This window comes from Aulostomus chinensis, chromosome 4, assembly GCF_037954235.1.
Source record: "Aulostomus chinensis isolate RoL2024-O1b breed Wild chromosome 4, RoL_Achi_v1.0, whole genome shotgun sequence".
Taxonomy (NCBI): Eukaryota; Metazoa; Chordata; class Actinopteri; order Syngnathiformes; family Aulostomidae; genus Aulostomus; species Aulostomus chinensis.
The window spans coordinates 15,394,177-15,412,730 of record NC_141323.1 but is presented as its reverse complement, the minus strand read 5'-3'; the positions used below and the strand labels follow the sequence as shown (position 1 = coordinate 15,412,730).

At 43.5% G+C, this 18,554-nt stretch overlaps 1 protein-coding gene across 2 annotated transcripts in view; it reads right to left on the bottom strand.

The window, feature by feature from the left end:
• The window catches only part of tmtc2a (transmembrane O-mannosyltransferase targeting cadherins 2a), a 59,008-nt gene that overhangs the window by 26,834 nt on the left and 13,620 nt on the right, over positions 1–18,554 (bottom strand). For both annotated transcript variants that reach the window (XM_086202038.1, XM_086202039.1), the window contains exon 2: positions 2,345–2,960. In XM_086202038.1, the coding sequence (XP_086058164.1) occupies positions 2,345–2,960 (616 nt within the window). The remainder of the gene's footprint in view (positions 1–2,344; positions 2,961–18,554) is intronic.

The following is an 18,554-nucleotide window of genomic DNA, read 5'->3' as shown; positions in this document are numbered from 1 at the left end:
TACAAATAATCTATATGGGCCTTGAAAAGAAACTATCCTGATTGATTCCTAAAGTTTACCTTCTTTAAACATGATGAAGTGAATTTTGTTGCAGAAGCTGCAGCTAGTAAATACTTCTTTGGTTGGAAATCATAAATGTGTTGAGTCTAGTAAACCTGCGCGGGCTGGACATAGTTTGTTGAGCATTCATCACTTCATGCGTAAATATAAATGTCACGATCCCTGTCTCGTGTTTTCTGTTTTATTTTGTAGTCATGTCCTGTCTTCCTGACCTCCCTCCTGTGATTACCTTGTGTGTCTCACCTGGGTGATTGCACCACCTGTGTCTTGTTTCCCCTCTTGTATTTAACCTGTGTGTCTCCTCAGTTACTGGTTGGGTCATTTTTGCTGTCATTGTCGTCGTCGTCGTCCAAGTCCCCAAGTCCCCAAGTCCCCAAGTCCCCAAGTTTCCAAGTCCCCAAGTTTCCAAGTCCCCAAGTTTCCAAGTCCCCAAGTTTCCAAGTCCCCAAGTTTCCAAGTCCCCAAGTTTCCAAGTCCCCAAGTTTCCAAGTCCCCAAGTTTCCAAGTCCCCAAGTCCCCAAGTTTCCAAGCCTCCAGCTCTCCCCGTCTCAAGCCTCCAGCTCTCCCCGTCTCAAGCCTCCAGCTCTCCCCGTCTCAAGCCTCCAGCTCTCCCCGTCTCAAGCCGCCAGTGTCCCCGTCTCAAGCCTCCGTTGCTCCCAATAAACCTCTTTTTGCACCATCCCTACTGTCTGCATTTGGGTCTCCATCATCCCACAAACTCGCAACCTGACAGAATGACCCAACCGGTAACTGAGGAGACACACAGGTTAAATACAAGAGGGGAAACAAGACACAGGTGGTGCAATCACCCAGGTGAGACACATGAGGTAATCACAGGAAGGAGGTCAGGAAGACAGGACATGACTACAAAATAAAACAGGAAACATGAGACAGGGATCGTGAAAATAAAAGCAATTCATTCATTCATCCATCAGAATATTCCCACTTAGTTGGAAAAAGCATCCATAAAAATAGGTTTTGGGGGTTTTAATGACACTCATTGAAGAAGATGTGATGTACTTTAATTATTTTCTGGCTTTACATTCATGACCGTGCGTTGTTTTGTCCCTCCAATAAACAAATTAATGACTTTCCTGCTGCGTCGCTACTCCAACATGGCGTAGCAGCCCACAAAGTCTGCTTGAGTCAAATTTTAAAGACATGTTGGTGAGCATCTGCTGCAGTTATGAAAGCAGTCACACGAGTCAATCCCGCCAAGCAATAAAGAGTTAGAAAAATATGAATGTATAACTCCTCTTTGATCTCCTGGGGTCGCTCACTGTGAGTCCGTGGCTCATCGTTCTGCCAGGGACAACAACGGGAGAAGCTGCCTCACAGGTGCAGTAACATCTTGCGCACTTGTGGGTTTCTTGCGTTTTCATTTTGGACACTGGCAGTGTCGGGAGTTTGTCAAAAAAAAGTTAGAAAGTTCCACAGGAAGTTGCTAGTGATGCACTATACAAGGTTACACCGCATCACAGTAAAGGAAGGTATTTATGGAGTTTTCCACAAGAGGAAACCACTATAAAATAGCACACACTCAGTTTCAGAGTGCCCTTCCTCTGTAAACCCAAGGGGACTTTTTATTAAGCTAGTTATGCATTTTACGAGGGCCATCATGATGGCTGAGGAGCAGTTTGTCTAATCAGATGGAGAGTGCCTTTGCGAAGGAGCTTTCCAGTCAGCCTGATTCCCCTAATCAGATGAGTCACTGCGTCAAGGTTGTCCCCCTCGAGTAACTTGAGTTTCGAGTCCTGCAGAGGAAGCGTAGCGTGTGTGGTGTTTGTGTGTGTTTGCACAGCTGACTTGACGCGGAGACCAAGTCATTTATCAGAGTCAAATTTTCAGAGAATTCTGTTTTTTCAGCACATATCTTTTGTTAAATTACTAACATAAAAAACAACAACCTTTTCCTGTTCAACTGTAGGTTTTTTTTTTCCGAAGTGCACTCAAACACAAACATAATTAAGATCAGATCCTAATCTTGGTTTGTGTCTACTCATCTATTTACAGCAGCAAATTGAAGTTGTTAGCGACGATGCAAGGAAGTGGAGAACCTCTGCTCTGCTTATAGTTTCCTCAGATTTGCTCAGTGACAAATAGCGTATTTGTCATGCACCAGCTGTGCAGTTCAAACACGGTCAAACAGCTTTCCTAATTACGCCTCTAATTAAAAGCAAACACAATTTCCATGCAAACGCACTCATTTTGAAGTACACCATATACTGGGACCGTTAATGAGAGCCAGCACTCCCACAAGCCCACGAAATGTGCATCAATTTACCTTTCCTAGCAGGAGTAGAAGCGCCTGACGAAATCGGAGTCTCTGGAAGACGAAGAGGTCGTATAGAGCTGACACAGCCAGTACCGTCACCCCCTGCTCTTTCCATAGCATACTGGCTGCTGCGCACCACAGGCTGAGCAGCATCCAGCCCCAGCAGCGGGGGACCGAGCTGTCCCCATAACGGCTGCTCTCAAAGGTCCTGCATGGGTCTCCTCGAAGTCCACAATGTCTTATGTAGCAGAAAAGAGACAGCAGGAAAAACAACGCAGCGCCAACGTCCGCTCTCCCCACCACGCCGGCGACTGCCTCTGTGTGCACTGGATGAGAAGCAAAAAGAAGACCCGCCAGAAGACTCCACAGTCCTCCACCCAGCAGCTGGCGACTGAAGGCTGTGAAGAGGGCTGTGACAAGGCCGTGCAGCACTACATTCAGCAGGTGGTAGCCCCAGGGACGCAGGCCGTGAAGGGTGTAGTTGAGGCGGAAGGAGAGGGTGCAGAGTGGACGGAAGGACTTGTGGCTGCCGCTGTGAGTGAGCAGGGTACCCCAGAAGTCATCGTACAGGATGTTGGTCCAGGGAGTCACAGGAAGAAGGTCCTGGTTGGTCTTGATTGCTCGGCTGCAGAAAGACAGAGGACTAAAATTACTCCTTTGGCATAACATCTAGGAAGTGTTTAGAATGTGATACATAATCACTGGTGGACGGTTTGGAGTCTTTTTACTAGTATCCTTCACACTGTAATCCTCACGCCTAAAATACACCGGGTTCCTCTGCGATGCACAAAGGCCAGCAGGGTGGAGCAGGACTTCTTAAACTACTGCACTGGCTCTGTTTGTTTGGACCACCTACAGCACAAGAGGTTTGACAGAACGTCTGTTATTTTAAATGCCCGGCAGAGCGTTCAGATATGGAGAGGAGGGCACCTGTTGCCACAAAACAGAGATCTGTTCTGCGAGACAAACACAAAGCAGTTCCATGCTGTTACTCAAGTTTTGCTTCTCTTATGGGTCAGGGGTTGAGTGGCCGTCCAGCAACCGAAGGGTCGATCCTCGACCCCGGTGACCATGTCGAAGTGTCCTTGAGCAAGATACTGGACCCATAATTGCTCCTGATGAGTAGTTTGGTGCCTTGCATGGCAGCCTCCACCATCAGTGTGAGTGTGAGTGGGTGAATGAGATGACACTGTAAAGCTCTTTGAGTGCCGCTAAGGTAGAAAAGCGCGATATAAAATTGAGTCAATTTACCATTCTCCGAAAACTTTGACCTGCCTCTCAGAACCATATATACCAACAGACCAAAGAACTATATTGAATCTTTGAAGTACCTCTTGCCAGTCTGCACGCAGTTGTGACAAGTGTTGATACTGGATGACATAAATGACGCATTAAATCAGACCAGTCTTTTCAGACTGAATTCACACAGCAAAAAAATTGTACCTTGATCCTGATTTAGAACAACATAAGGAAGTGTCACACAACGGAATGAAAAGATAAGATTCCATGAGATTTGCATGACATGAATCATGTGCAGGGGGTGTCAATAATCAGTGTTGGCCCTTGTTTGCTTGCAGTTTGAATGTCGCCATATGTGCGACCGGCAGTGAGATGAAGCAGCGGGGATGGACTGCAAAGTGCAACACTGTTATTCACAAACAACACATACAGCTTAGTGCCTCACACATTTGGGGGGTATCAATCCAACACTGTCAAGACCGACCCTGGGCTGAACCGTTTAGAATAAGACTTTAAAAGAGAAATGGAAAGCCCTTTTACAGGATAATCACTTTTCCATCTTTCTTGTGATCCACTCGTACGTCGAATTGTAAAGAAAATTCAATGTGGACTCCAAATATTATAAACAGCCCACAGGATGTGTGATGAAATACACAGACGTGTGTGCATTGTCGGTTTCACACATACACAGCGTGTAAGTGTGTCACACATACACAGTGTGTACATGTGTCACACATACGGACAGATGGTTACCCACCCTTGAGGCTGCTGTTGATTCCCATAATTACAGGGATCGTTACCGAGGACACGAGCCGCGTTTGTGTACAACACGAGGTTCACAGCAGGAAGTGAGAGTGATGGATGAGATGGTGACTAAAACAAGCCGGACCCCATCGGAATAAACAGAACTCTGACGTGAAAACGATGCTGCAGTTCGACCAAATGCAAACAATATAGTGTCAATACAAATAATCGGTGTAAATGGGATTTTCCTGAAACCAGGAAATCTGCCGGAAGAGGCTGCCTGGGAAACTAACACACAGGGACAATAGGGAGGAAAAGGGAGCTGGTCACAGGGGTAACATGGTGGAAAAAAAGCTTGAAAGAAGTCTCTCGTGTAAATCTGCGATCTGAGGTTACAGCACAACAATAATGAAGCTTGTGCTTTCTCCTTACCAGAACGGAAACTGTTCGAATCATTGCCTGAATTGTCAGATGGGAGAGAAAAGCACATTCGTAGCACTTTTCATAGTCTGTTTGTTCCGAATCAAATTGAAATTGATACATTTTTTGCTTGTTGGCTTTGAACTTCAAGTGGACCAAATAAAAATAAAAAATCCACATTTTGGTTCACCCTCCTGTAACTGGGTCTGGCTGTGCTCTAGTGCCTTGTTTCTTCATTGTTCTGAAAGTCCATTCACTCTTGTAAGAACCTCGACCAAATCTGAAATCTACAGCCTGCTAGCTAGCAGGTGGTGTTTCTATCCGTTTGTATAGAAACGCAGTTCCTTTCAGTAAAGGCAGGGGGCATTATCAATACATTTTACGGATTGACAGACACCAGACAAAACTATGTGGATGTTAAGTGTAACTGCAACTGAAATAACGCAGGATTCACTTGGGAACGGGCCAATACTGCCCGGGAGAAGTGGTTTTGGACCTTTTGTTTTGGTCCCAACAAGAGCACAACTGTACTGCTTTGACAAGTTCCAACACAAAGCAAATAAGTGGTTGAACCTCACCTGCGTAGTGAAAGCGCACTCGCACTCAACGAGCAGGTCTTAGGACCCGTGACCACTTTGTAACGTGTGCAGGTGTCAGCAAAATCCACCGCAAATTCCTGTCATCAAATGTCGTATATTGCGATGTTATCGATCCATTCTGTTTCCTGTCTGTCCATCCAAGAAGAGGGATCCCTCCTCCATTGCTCTCCATCAGGTTTCTATTTCAAAGCGGCTTTTTTTTTGGGGGGGGGGGGGTAGTTTTACCTCACTGAACAGGTCCCCATAACGGTGGCCCCCCTCGGCTGTGAACTGTGATTTGGTTTCATGATGACACACAAGGCTGTTGATGATCATTAGCACTGCTTCTGTCTTTGTGTGTGGCACACCATCGAGGAAAAAGGACAGCAAATTGTGTGTGTGTGTGTGTGTGTGTGTGTGTGTAGGGGAGGGGGGCACCCGGGACTTCCTTTGTCTGGAGATTGTAACTTGGAGCATAATGGACGGACTGAGCTTGCAGTCTCAGCATGAGAGGGGGGGGGGGGTGGTGGTGGTGGGGGTAGGGGGGGGGGCGGTGTGAAAAAAAACTAACAAACTGATAGTGAGATTTTAAAAAAAGAGAAGAAATTAAAAAACCAGAAAAAACAGGACGGAAAATTGCACACAAGCCCTCACACGCCAGGGCTATAATTCATCATATTATTCTTGATTCAAGCTTTTTTCTCTTCTTTCTTCACCCTGTCAAGCCTATAATCCTGTTATCACGTGAGCTGTAGTAAATTCCGCCACTTCCCGACATTGTTCTCCGTTAAAAGAAAATCAAACCAGGCTCAGTTACAACACATCCCAAGTGGAGTTTTCGATATCCGGCAGTTCTTTGGACCATTACATCATCCGCTTTCCCTTTTTTACTGCACTTCCCCATGTCACAATGTATAGCGTGTTTTATAGTTCTGATGCAGTACAGGGTATGACATGATGGTGGGAGGTTACTTAAATATGATAGAAAGTTTAATGATATATTTATATTGTCTTGCAGGGGAAATACAGCAATCTGGCATTACCGTAGCCTCTATATGAGCACACACACACAAAAAACCTCATATACATAAAGTGTCAAACTTAATCCAACTTTCACTTTACTGTCCCCTCTGGCAGTAATGGCACACTATTGAATGCAGACGGGGCTAGATTCACCCTCGGTCCCATGGTATGTCTTTGGTCTCAATACACACTGCTGATAAATAATTTAAATATTCAAATCAGCACCAACCAACCGCTCGTCTCCCGCCTGCTCCTGCCCTCCACCACAGGATGAAAAGAATGCATTAGCCATGAGGGTCTGGAGAATGGCTTCCACTCGCCGGTGTTGTGTTTTTGCGCGTGAATTAACAGTTACATGCAAGGTGTTTGTGTGCACGTGTGTGTTTGTGTGTGATGGCTTCATTGAGGACCGTTGTTGCGCGGCGGTACACATCGCGCGGTCTCCCGTAGTGATCGCTCTTACAGAGGGGGGTCTTTTGTATTCAGCAGCCGTATGTGGGGCAGGCACTCTATTCACAATCCTCAAAGTACAGGACGGGTTTGGGCTTTTCAGTTTTTCCTACAGTTTTTTTTTTTTTTTTTTTTCCAGTGGGGGTGGGACGGGGGTGGGGTGGGGGGGTCATCAGGGCCTGAAAAGAGACATTAGTGGATTTCCATTTGTGACAGGGTGAGGTCTTCTTTCACCTGTCCGCTGCTTTTAGAGAAGAGAAGATTGGCCGTCTTTCAGCTTTTGGGTATGTGTCCTTTCAGTATGTAAATGAAGCCAACCACCGCCTCCCCAGCAGTGATCTCACCACCAGTAATTTGCTTTTCCATGTACAGCGGCTGCCTACAGACGCTCACCGGGCCTCCCTCAGTAACAGTGTGCCAATATATGTTTAATGTGCTAATATATATATATATATATATATATATATATATATATATATATATATATATATATATATATATATATGTATATATGCCACGCTCTGATGTTTAACATTCACAAGAGGCACATATCGGAAAAAGGGGTATTTGTTTTTATCTTATTCATCATACGATACGAAGACACTGAAATGAGTGTCTAGCGGAACTCCGTGTTTGTATCGCTGCAGAAGCGTCTGAATCCCCTTGGTGTTTACTATTTATGTGACGCAAATCTATCATTTAGCAGCTGAATTTGCCATATCCGTCTCAGTCTAACGCTTGTTTGGTAATCCTTTTATGTTCCTAAAACAAAGAAAGTGTATTTAGATGTCCTGTTTGTCCGTGTTGCGCTGTACAGAACTAAACAAATTGCGTACGACACAATCCCGCTGCTAATTAAATCTCCGTGGCCTCTTAAATGCATTGAAGATATTTACCAGCTGCAGTCTGAGGCTCGCTGGAGGGATCTTTACTCTCTCCCGCGACTAAAAACTTCCAGAAACGTCTTTCTATAAAAACAAACTTGTTTCCCTTGTTGCATCCTTGTAAAGCGCAATTTACCAAACCGTCCACCTCACTACATGGCACGGCCTGTCCCGTGCAATAAACAAACTTTCCGTGTTGAAAGCAGAGCAATACTGAAATACTTTGCGAAAACCCTGAAGTGACCAAACTGCAGTCATAAACATCTGTAGCGTAATATCATCAGGACCTTTGCAGCATCCTCCGTTTTCCTGACAGCGGCGACGACATAATTCTTAAAAAAAATGGTGCTGCCAAAGGAAATCGGCCTGGTCGGGATTTCATGAATATCATCACCTTCTCTTTCACTTCCTGTTTAATCGACTTTTTAATATAATCTCTAAGTGAAGCTCTTTAACCGTCTTCCTTTCTGCTCCTGTCTCTCTTTTTTATTTCCACTAATGCAATAGTGGCCCAGGCCCCCTTGTCTGGCTGAAATCTATTAAATTTCCATCCCCTTACGGTGCAATCAGGGCACTAATTAGGCACACAGACGAGCGGCAGACAGGCGTACTCGCACAGTGTTAATCTACGGCTAACACACCTCTGTAAGTAAACACGACCATGTTGGCTTTGAACGGGAACGCAGATGAGAATGTGTTGAAGTGAAGCCAAGGAGAACAATATTGGCAGCCATCTTGTTAATCTTCTCTCATCATAACAGATTCAAGGCGCCCCCACCCACCCCCCAACACCTCTTGTCACACTCTGCAGTAAAAGCCTTGGTAAAACTCCAGGCTGGACCACTACAACCTCAAGATCTATCAATAATCCCTGGATATTCAATAACTTATTATTTTGTAGTGGTCCGAGTTAAATTGTTGTTAAAGCCTCCAATTGTTTTTGGGGCCTCATCTAACAAAGGCTTTGCTTCCTGTCTGTAAGACAAAATTGAGGGTTAAATAAGCGCCATAAAGACCCCATGGATGGGGCCTTTAGCATGACTGCTTTTTCAATTTGAGTCCTGTATTAGAAGGGGAAGGAAGAACCAATTATGAATCTAATTTTTAAGCGGTAGCCTGTTCAAAGAGTGATGTCAGGGGGCGTTTGAGTGTTGGGGTCCAGATCACCTCTGTGTTCATTTACTTCTAAAAGGGATTAGAAAGTGACCACGGAGTGCTCAGAATTTCTGAGACATGCGCAGAGGTCAGAGGTCAACGAATAATCCAATTAAAGGGTCAGCGCGTGCTCAAGTCTCCGCATGCACGGTGACACAATCAATAATCTAGAGAGAGCGTCCCGCTTCCTCGTGGCAGGAGAACTCATCCCATCGGTTTTTAACGCCACAGCTGGCGGCGGTATTAAAAATGAAAACCACGGTTACCCCAGTAGGAAGCCTGTTGTCCGGCACCACGTGAGATCTGTCCTCACCCTCCCTCCCCCATCTCCAGCAGCCCCCACCCTTCACAGAGCAAGATTGAATGATCAGGCTCGTCGCCATTAAGCTCGCTGGCTGGGTGAGTGATTTATTCATTGGCTCATTATCAGCAGCTATAATCCTGCCAGTATGTGGCCACAGTAGGATGACAGGCGGGAGATGTGATGATGAAAGAGGAAGAGAACAGGAAACTAGCTGTATGGCACTTTCTTCTTTTTCTACTTTACGTTTGACAGCAAAACAATTAGATATGACTTCAGTCGGACTCTTACTAAGTACACAGACAACATTGGTAAAGTATTTCCTTTTTATCAGCACATCTGTTTAGTTTGTATATCTGCTAGTTCAGGAAGTGAGCATTAAGGGTGTACTCAAACATTCATACGTCAACGACAGAACAATACTCCGACCAGAAGTGGCACCGCTGCCGCTTTCCCACACTCCGTCCCACGCCAAACTGGCACGGCGATGGGAGGGAGAGGGATGGGGGGAAAGGGGGGGGAAAAAAAAAACGCATAAATGTCCTGATAGCATTCATAAAAAGTCTGCCAGAGACCCAGCAGTGAAAGATTTATTCTAAGCTTTGCAGAGCCTCTTCCCTTTTGCGGTGTGTCAAAAAGGAAATGTGACATTCATTAGAGGGGTTTTTAAGCCCAGTTCAGATGAAATTATTTATTCTTTCCATCATTTATAAAATGTGTGAAGTGATAAACTGTTTTTGGGTCGCGTTCAACATAGCTGGGCAGTGATGACATGAGAAAAGAAGGAAATAATTGGAGATTTTCATCTTTTTATAGAGCGAGAGAGAGAGAGAGAGAGTGAGAAAACAAACTTGTGACAGAAGATAAGGACGTACTTAAGATAGCAACGTATATGTTCCTGTTCTTTTCATTGACTAAAAATAACCCGTGCTGCATTTCTGAGTGTTCTCCCAGGAGGGTAGAAAGGCAGTTTAATTGACTTTATTTTAACTCTTCATGCAGAGATTCATCTGAAGGTCTGCGTTATTTTTTTTTTTAAAAGCTGCACCTATCAAAGAACGCCGTCTCATTTTAGCCCATTTCTTGCCGGCTACATCCACGGAATAACCATTCCATATTTCATTTGAGTTTATGAAGCTAACATGATAAACATATGTGCGTACAAGTCGCATCCATGCATGAATACAATAAAACCCCGGTGAAATCACAAACATCAATTTTTATTCAAAGGCTTCATATTCAAACCCCAGAAAAAAAACCAAAATATGATATGCTGTAGAAAGATAAAATCATTTCTTCTGTAAAAGCACAATAATGCTTTAACAGTTACTTAAAAACTCTTTAAAAAAAAAAAGTTTTGTTGAATTTGTAACAACACATCTTGGGACAGTAACTTATTAGGGAGGTTAGCTTAGCTTAGCTTTTATTATTCATGCTAGCTTAGAAAACGTGTAACATTTGCCTACCTGGGTGCTATAGCTTATCAAGCTAAGTTAGCAAAAATCCAGAGTACGATAAGCGGACTGTAACTTACAACATCATTACAAATGGACAGTTCTTCTAAAGCTCCAAATAGACAATACTGCTTTGCTGACAGTGATAAAGTAACGGGCTTCATTCATGAAAAGTTCTTGCACGCTACAGGATTTTTTTTTTTTTTAGCCCTCAGTTTAGTCTTACAGACAGGAAGCAAAGCCTGATGATATCTGTAACTCCTTGCGCCTGACATCTATTGTGTACTTCCTGTAACAATGAAGTATTTGCCAACCTGGGTGATAGAAAGGTAAAATAGGTTCACAATACATGTAAAGGAGTTACAAAATAGCCATCAGGCTTTGCTTCCTCAGGGTTTAAAAAAAAAAAAAAAGTCTGATAAAAAAGGGTGAATAAGAACATGAATGAAGGTCTGATGTGATTTTAATTGCAGTGATGAAATCAGCAAACATCGCTGTGGTCCTGCTGTTTCAGCTTCATAATCAAGCATTTATACCTGATTGAGATAAAGTCTCCTACAACCTCCGAGCAGCCAATCATAAGAAACAGATTGCCGCTCGCCTTTTCGGCTTCAAAGGGAGAGAAACCGCCTGAGCTAAGCGACAGGAAGTTGGCGTCCTCTTTTGTCAAGCCACAGACTTGCTTTCATGTCCACTGTGAGGCTGGTTTCCTGGTTAGCGGAACCCAAAACAGGCCGGGGGGTGACAGGTCTGTAGCAAACGTGGATGTGTGCTGTGCACTTCAATAGTCTGTGACTTTGACTGTGACCTGACGTCTACTGACTGAGGACTGAAGATTTTTACCTTCCCTAATATGAAATATCGTCTAACTTAGCCGACCAAAATCTCGTAAGCTGTGTTTCCAGAGCCAGTTTGGGTTGGCAGCTGGAGGCCAGACGCATCAGTGAGTGGAGAGTGATTTACTAGTGAGTGCTGAACTGTATTTTAAATTTATAATAATGGTTGATTCACATCTCTAAACTTCATAGTGCAGTTTCGAATGTCAAGGATGAAGGGGGGGGGGGGGGGTTATGTGCACAACAGAGGTGTTGCTAGGCTACAGTAAAAGTAATACCCAGAGAACCAGCGGATGCATTCTCATAACTAATCAGGAATATTGTGAGAATTACCATAGAAACCAAGCGTACTCAAACCACAAGACCAAATACTGATTACAGCGACTAGCATTTCTCCACGGTTGCAGACTCACTGGTAAACCATCAGCGCTGTTGCTTCTAGCACTGATGACACCGTCAGGAAACGAATGAAAGCTCCGTCTTCGTCTGCTATGGATCCGCATGCGAGAGATGACATCCCTGGGACAACCGAGCATTCAACCACTGGTGCGGCTCGTTTGGAAGACCAAAACAAATGGTCCATAACCACCACCCCCTCCAACAGCGTCAAGCCATCAACCTCACGAGGGAATCCAAGCGCGGTTTGACTGCAGTGTGGGCACAACCCGACAAAACTGCAGGAAGTGCCTGTCTGGACATTTAAGCAGAACAGGTAACTCGACAGGAAGACAGCTGACTTCTCTTGAAATCGGATCTTTGTCATCTGGGCCAAACACGTCTTCAGGCACTAAATTTTTGACCAAATATAGATTCCTGCTAGCGCATTTCAACCTCCCCTCTTTTGTACATCTCAGCAAATAATCTGAATTTAAACTGAGTTTGTGCCAAATGAAACCAAAGCAGACAAAAAGGAAAATATATCAATTTCAATCAGTTTTAGACCAAACAAGTGGATTATAGTTATGAAAGCACCTTTAGAGTCTTTGAGCGCAAACGAAAGCTGAAAAAGATGTGTTTAAGCATCTAAAACATATAATTAAGTTTCAGGAACTGCAAACACACCATAAATCCGACAACAAAAACAAGGAAAATACAATTTCACCGCTATTAATATCGACATACATTGTTCAACCTTCCTCCTGATGTAGGAATATGACTGATTCATACAGTGAACATCATGCTGTATTAAAGGAGCCTGCTTGAACTAGAAATTGAGACCATAAAGTTCTTTGGAAAATGTTTATTGAGGTAATAATGTGAGCAATACGGACTTTTTTTCAAAAGATTTTAATATAATCAGACTTCTAACGCAACTAAGTGGATTTCCCACATGATAAACGTTATAGTTAAATGAATATGAACCCAATCATTAAGAGTGGGAATCCCTCATTTTTATTTTAGTCGACTGATTGAGGTGTACATCTCCATCTCGATGATTGATTAATCACTTTCCATTAGCCCGATCACATAAAGTAAAAGTAGTCCGACTGACCACAATGCCACCACTGCCACCTCAGCTAAAAATCAAAAAGCGTGCCCACCGCAACTTTCCCTGAGTGATGGTGTCAATAAAAGTCTGTAATGAATCTTCCGTCTCGACGGGGAAAGGCTATGGGAAATCGATGGCTAATAAAACTAGCGCTCCACTCTCCCCCCCGAGGCATTAAGCTGACGTGGGTCGAGAAAGGACTGGCGGGGAAGTTAATACCTCACACCTCAGAGAAGCGTTGGCACTGGTTTTGTCTTCATATGATGGAACGTCACAAGTTCCTGTCCATCTACGGATGTTCGGTGTGAAGCCTGTTTAGCGAGCTGACCCGACCGAAAGCAGTTTCACTTTAAGAAAATTTAATTTAAAAAACAGAGGAGATACGGGAGGGTTAACACTTCAGTTCAATTACAATTTCACACCTCCATGAACACCTCCGAAGACCACCGGGGTCTCCGATGGAAAAAAGCTGTTACAAGCACTTTTGTCCCCCCGCCTCAATCTACATTAAGATAGGGGTCCTTAATATGAAATTTATAGGCATCATCTCACCCAATAAATATGCCACATACCTTAAGTATGTGCCCAACAGCATTCACAGTTAGAAACACATTTAAATGCGCCAATGTCCAGGAGCATTGGATGCTGTGAGCTTTATGGGCTTTTTAAAAAATCCTTGGCTTTCACACACATCCAACTCTCATCAGCAGCCAACTTGAACACCCTCGATCCCTCCATTCTACCGGTGGGATCCCGCCAGAATACCACCTCCAGCATGTTACAAGAAAACAAACGATCAGCCAATCAGTCCATCCAAAATTCTGCATCTATAGTAACGCAGTTAATTACAGCGTCTGGCTTTGGACGGGTAATTAGAGCGGTCTCCCCAAGTCGCCTGCATCCACAATGATAAATGTAATGCTTGATTAAAAATGGGACCGAGTGTGGTTCTCTGACTTGGCCGAACAATACATAAATCACAGCTGTGTACAGGCTGGGGATATGAATTAAAATGCCACACAGATGTTGCTGCGGCAACCGCATTGCTTCTTCTGCAGGGATTTACGATGGGGCTTTCTTTGTTTTTGAAAGAGATTCTAATTAGTATCTCTTCTATTTTACCTTCCAAAGCAAAGACAGAAAGAGCAAACTCCTCATTGCTTTTTATTTGAAATTCCAGCTCCTGTTTAAATACAGAAGAAAATAACTGTAAAATATGAAATGAATTCAAACACTGTAGGAGCCAGAAGGCTGTGGCTTGCAATTCAGCAGGCGACGTTTTGAAAATGTCAGTCTGCGCTGTGCTTTTCCCGTTGACCTCAGTCAGTAAATGTTTACTCAGCTAAATTGGTGAAACTAAGTAAGCAAAAGTTACGACATCATTTAAAAAGTATTTTCAGGCTGCTTTTTGGGGATTTTACACCGATGAAAGGTTGTTTTTTTTTGTAAAATGCAACTGCCTTAGATTAGCCTCTGAGCCTACAGACACACCACAAATAAACAAAAACTCAATTTATATACGGCATGTTGTGTGTAAATTCTTTATTTTTCCACATATACCAGATTATTATTGCCTGCACAAACCATGAGCATAGAGTAGCTTATACTCAGGGTCTTGTTCACGTTTGACGGTAAGGTGATTGATGTGGCATTTGCAATTATGTTCGTCAAAGAGATTAACAACATTCCAACCCTCAAATATAGTCACAGGTTTGGAGTAGTAACTGAACACGGTTACAAGTTGCCAAAATGAGCTTCCTCCACTCTTTGGCTAGTATTACAGATTGGTAGGGAACTAGCAGTAGAACCATTGCTCCGTCATGTGGAGCTGGGGTTGATCAAGTAAGGTATGCCAGGTGGTAGACCCAAGACACACTGGCTAGACTGTTTGTCTTGTCTGGCCTGGAACATCTTGGGTCGGCCCAGGAGGAACCGGACCAAGTTGCTGGGGTGAAGAACAACTCATTTGCCTTCCTCTGTGAGCCGATCTCACACAAACAGCAGAGGATTAATGGACAGATAAATTCCGTAATGAAGATATGCCAATAAATTTTAACGCACTTCACAGGCAGTGATTCAAGAGGCATAGTTACAGATTATGTAACGTGGATTGCATTATAATTAGTTCGAAAAGTCTGTTTTTAAACTTTGAAACTTGAAAAATTGACAGCCCTAATGAGCAATAATCATTCTGTCCAATTTTATTCTGCAGAGGTTACCATTACAACTCCAGGAACATGCTTCAGCATCGCCAGCACGCGATCCTGTCTCATCTTGGCACCAGGCACAATCCCCGTTCCCTTACCTCCTTAATTCATTCTACCTTCTGCCTCCACAATAAATTCCTGTGGCCTACTTCCACAGAGCTGCGAGTGTTGGCACAGTGACCCAACTGTTCACCTCAAGCCATTTAAACTCATCATTATGGAAGTCCCACTCCAAACTACTTGAATTAAATTGTGGGACTTGAATACCAGCGACAAATTCGGTGTCTGGCCTTGATTTCTCTCTACGGGGAATACACGGTCGTGAGGAGCTGTGGCTCGGGAAGGACTGCCAATGTTTTCTGTTCACTTTTCACCTCAGCATGCAAACTTGTTCACACACACACACACACTTGGAGCATTAAATGTGGACACACTTGTCAACAATAGCATGGCAGACCTTGGCAATATCTAGCTGAGTCTACAATCCCCTGCCAAGAACTCCTTTTTCTCTCATCCACACAGTTGGAATGTCAAGTGCTGAACTTTTACTGAACTGTTGTTCTCCCATGACACCAGTTCAGCAATAAAGCAGCACCCAGGAAGGTAAGGAGGTTTTAACTGAGGGCTAATCAAATGCGGATACGAGCGGTCCCATTGTGGCATACTGTAGGTCCGCTCCATGGAGACTAAACTTCTCGTCAAACTTCCAGTGTTCCTTTGAGACACCACGCTACTTTTGATCTGCTGCTGAGATTATAATGAGGACAACTTTAATTGCTGATGACAAATCACAGTGCCAGTGGAGGATGTGAAGGGTTCGGTTCTGCCAGTGGAGCAGCTGGAGAAACAAACCAGCATTCTGCTTCAGCTCAAAGGCCTTCTGTCTCGGCTTTAACAAAAAAAAAAAAAAACAAAAAAAAAAAAACAAATAAAAAATCACTTAAAAGCTCCAACAGAATTAGTTTGAAACGTGATCGCAAATTAAAAAACACAGCAATCTTGAGAACGTTGAGGATTTGTGTGTATATTGTATGTAAAGACAGGCTTTTGAGCAAGTTCTGGAGAAAACAAAACACCCAGCGCTAAAGAGCAGGTGAGGCTTCTTTCTGCTTCAACAGCTTTCAGTGGTCGGATTCACATGCAGCACTTGTAATAGCCAAGTATGCTGTGCTAACAGACCGTACAGCACTGTATCCAATCTGGTATAGACCCCCCTTTCTTCTGCCGTGACCAGTTGTCACATTCCAGCATTTGCAAGAGAGAAATGGCAGCTAAATCGGGGTACCACAGGGGCCAACCCAAACCAAATCTGTCTTCTTTTCAAGGAACTGTGCTTATTATCTCGAATCTTTTGAAATTCTGATCTGTGATCTGTTGAACATGGCTGGTACAACGAAGCTATTCGCCTGAACTCAACTTTCCCATTGGAAGCAATAAAGTCATCCCAAAAGTGCAAACTTTGTCCACTGGACTCTTAACAAAAGCAAAAGTTGGCAAAGCTTAAGTGCTTAAAGGCGATATAGGCTGTTAGCTAGGATGCTAAATGTCGGGGGGGGGGTATCAACTTGGTTATGGTTGTTTGGGTTGGAGGACTTCTTGGCCTTGGTCATAGTAACAATATTAACAAAAGAAACGTTTTAATTTCAATATTAAACATAGAAATCTAAAATTGTGCAAAGCTTTCCAGCACTTGAGGTCAGCCTTGCACCTGAGCAATACAAATCCTATCAATGGGCCAAAGGCAAATACTAATAATCATAGCCTATAAATTGTGAGAGCAGTAGAATCCAGTGCAATAAAAAATATGTCAGATGCACTTCCCTGTAGGAGGTTTTATAATCCAAGTTTGTCAAACTATCACCAGGGCTCCTAAATATACGGCCCTATTTAAATTTGCTGCAGAAAACTCCATTATAAAGCCATAAAAGGCATCGTATAACGTCATAAAAGTACTATATTCCTTTCCGAGATGGACTGGAGGGACAAGCAGACATGATGTCATGACATTTGTATGAAAGACTAGGTTGCAAGTGATTGTGGCCAAGTTGTTCTTTTTCTTATTTAACATGTACATATAATTTAGAATTATGGCAAGCATTTATTGGAAGAAACTCTCATTTCCATATACATAAAAAGGACTGGCTTTACCTGAGTTGACATTCGCTGCAAAACACATAGTTGAAGCATGGATTAAAGACAGCACCAGGCAATAAAAGAAAGTGCGCTCGTGTGCGTGTGTGTTTATGTGTGACAAGGAGAGAGACTAGACCAGGATAGGTCATTTAGTGACTTACAGCTATTCAAGGGAGGCTGGGTCACGAGGAGCCGCTGCTTTCTTTGGGCCGTTCAAAGCGCTCAAGCTTACAGTTCTTTTTGCTTTTATTTACAGGGCGATTTAGTTTTATCTTCAGCTTTATTAATATATATAATGATAGGATAACATTTGGCTAGCCGGCAGATGAGATGGACAGATTTGCTGTGCGGCATTTCAACAGAATGCAGCTTAATTTGCAATTTCATCAGCATGAGTGATAATAAGCCTTCTAAGCACAAGAGCCACGGCGGACTGAACCACACTGGTAAACTCCTGAACTTCTGGTACTTCAGGAATTAGCACGCCAAGCCAGCTCCTGTGCTCGCTGTGTGTGGAGATTAAGGTTCCCAACATTGGTACCAGAGAGCTGTTCAAAAAAGGGACGCATCAACGTGATGGCCATGGATCCGTATCCACCTGAAAGGTTATGTTAAATCAGGCGTGCCCAAACATTTTCCCTTGGAGGAACAAAACTGAAAGTAAAGGGAGGTCATTTTGTGTACCACAGGCTCTGGTTTCTCTTCGTTATCATTATTTTGCTTAGTTCACTTCTGCAACACTGTCACGCAAATTATGAAAAAATGATCAATTATTAGAGCGCTCACATATTTACAGGGCGTTTTAGGCCAGTTCAAAATTTACGATGGGCCACATCTGGTCCCTGGGCCCTATTTTGGTCAGCCCTGTTTTCAATTTTTTTGCTGCACAGGATTTCATTTGTGTCCTCAGAAGTTGTGACAAAGGAATAATAATGATTCTTAAAAGCTGCTCTTTTATTTTGCTTCCATGGCAAGAAAAATGTGAATAAAGATCAACAACAACAACATGAAAAAAATCAACATCAGCTGATTTATTTTACCTTAAACGGATTTCAGTGCATCCCGAGTTAAAAAAAACCCAAAAAACAAAAATCTGACTGTTTCCCAACATGGCCGCACGTGTTTCACGACAAATGCGCAACACGACGGTTTCCTCCACTGATATCATTGAGGGGACGCGATGGTCATTCCGGGGTTAACAGCGGTGCCGCTGAGCGTCGATGTAATTGTCATCCTCAGCCGCCTCTGACGGACTGACTGAATGTGGAACAGTCATGAGTGAACCGTGAAGAAAAAAATATATCTG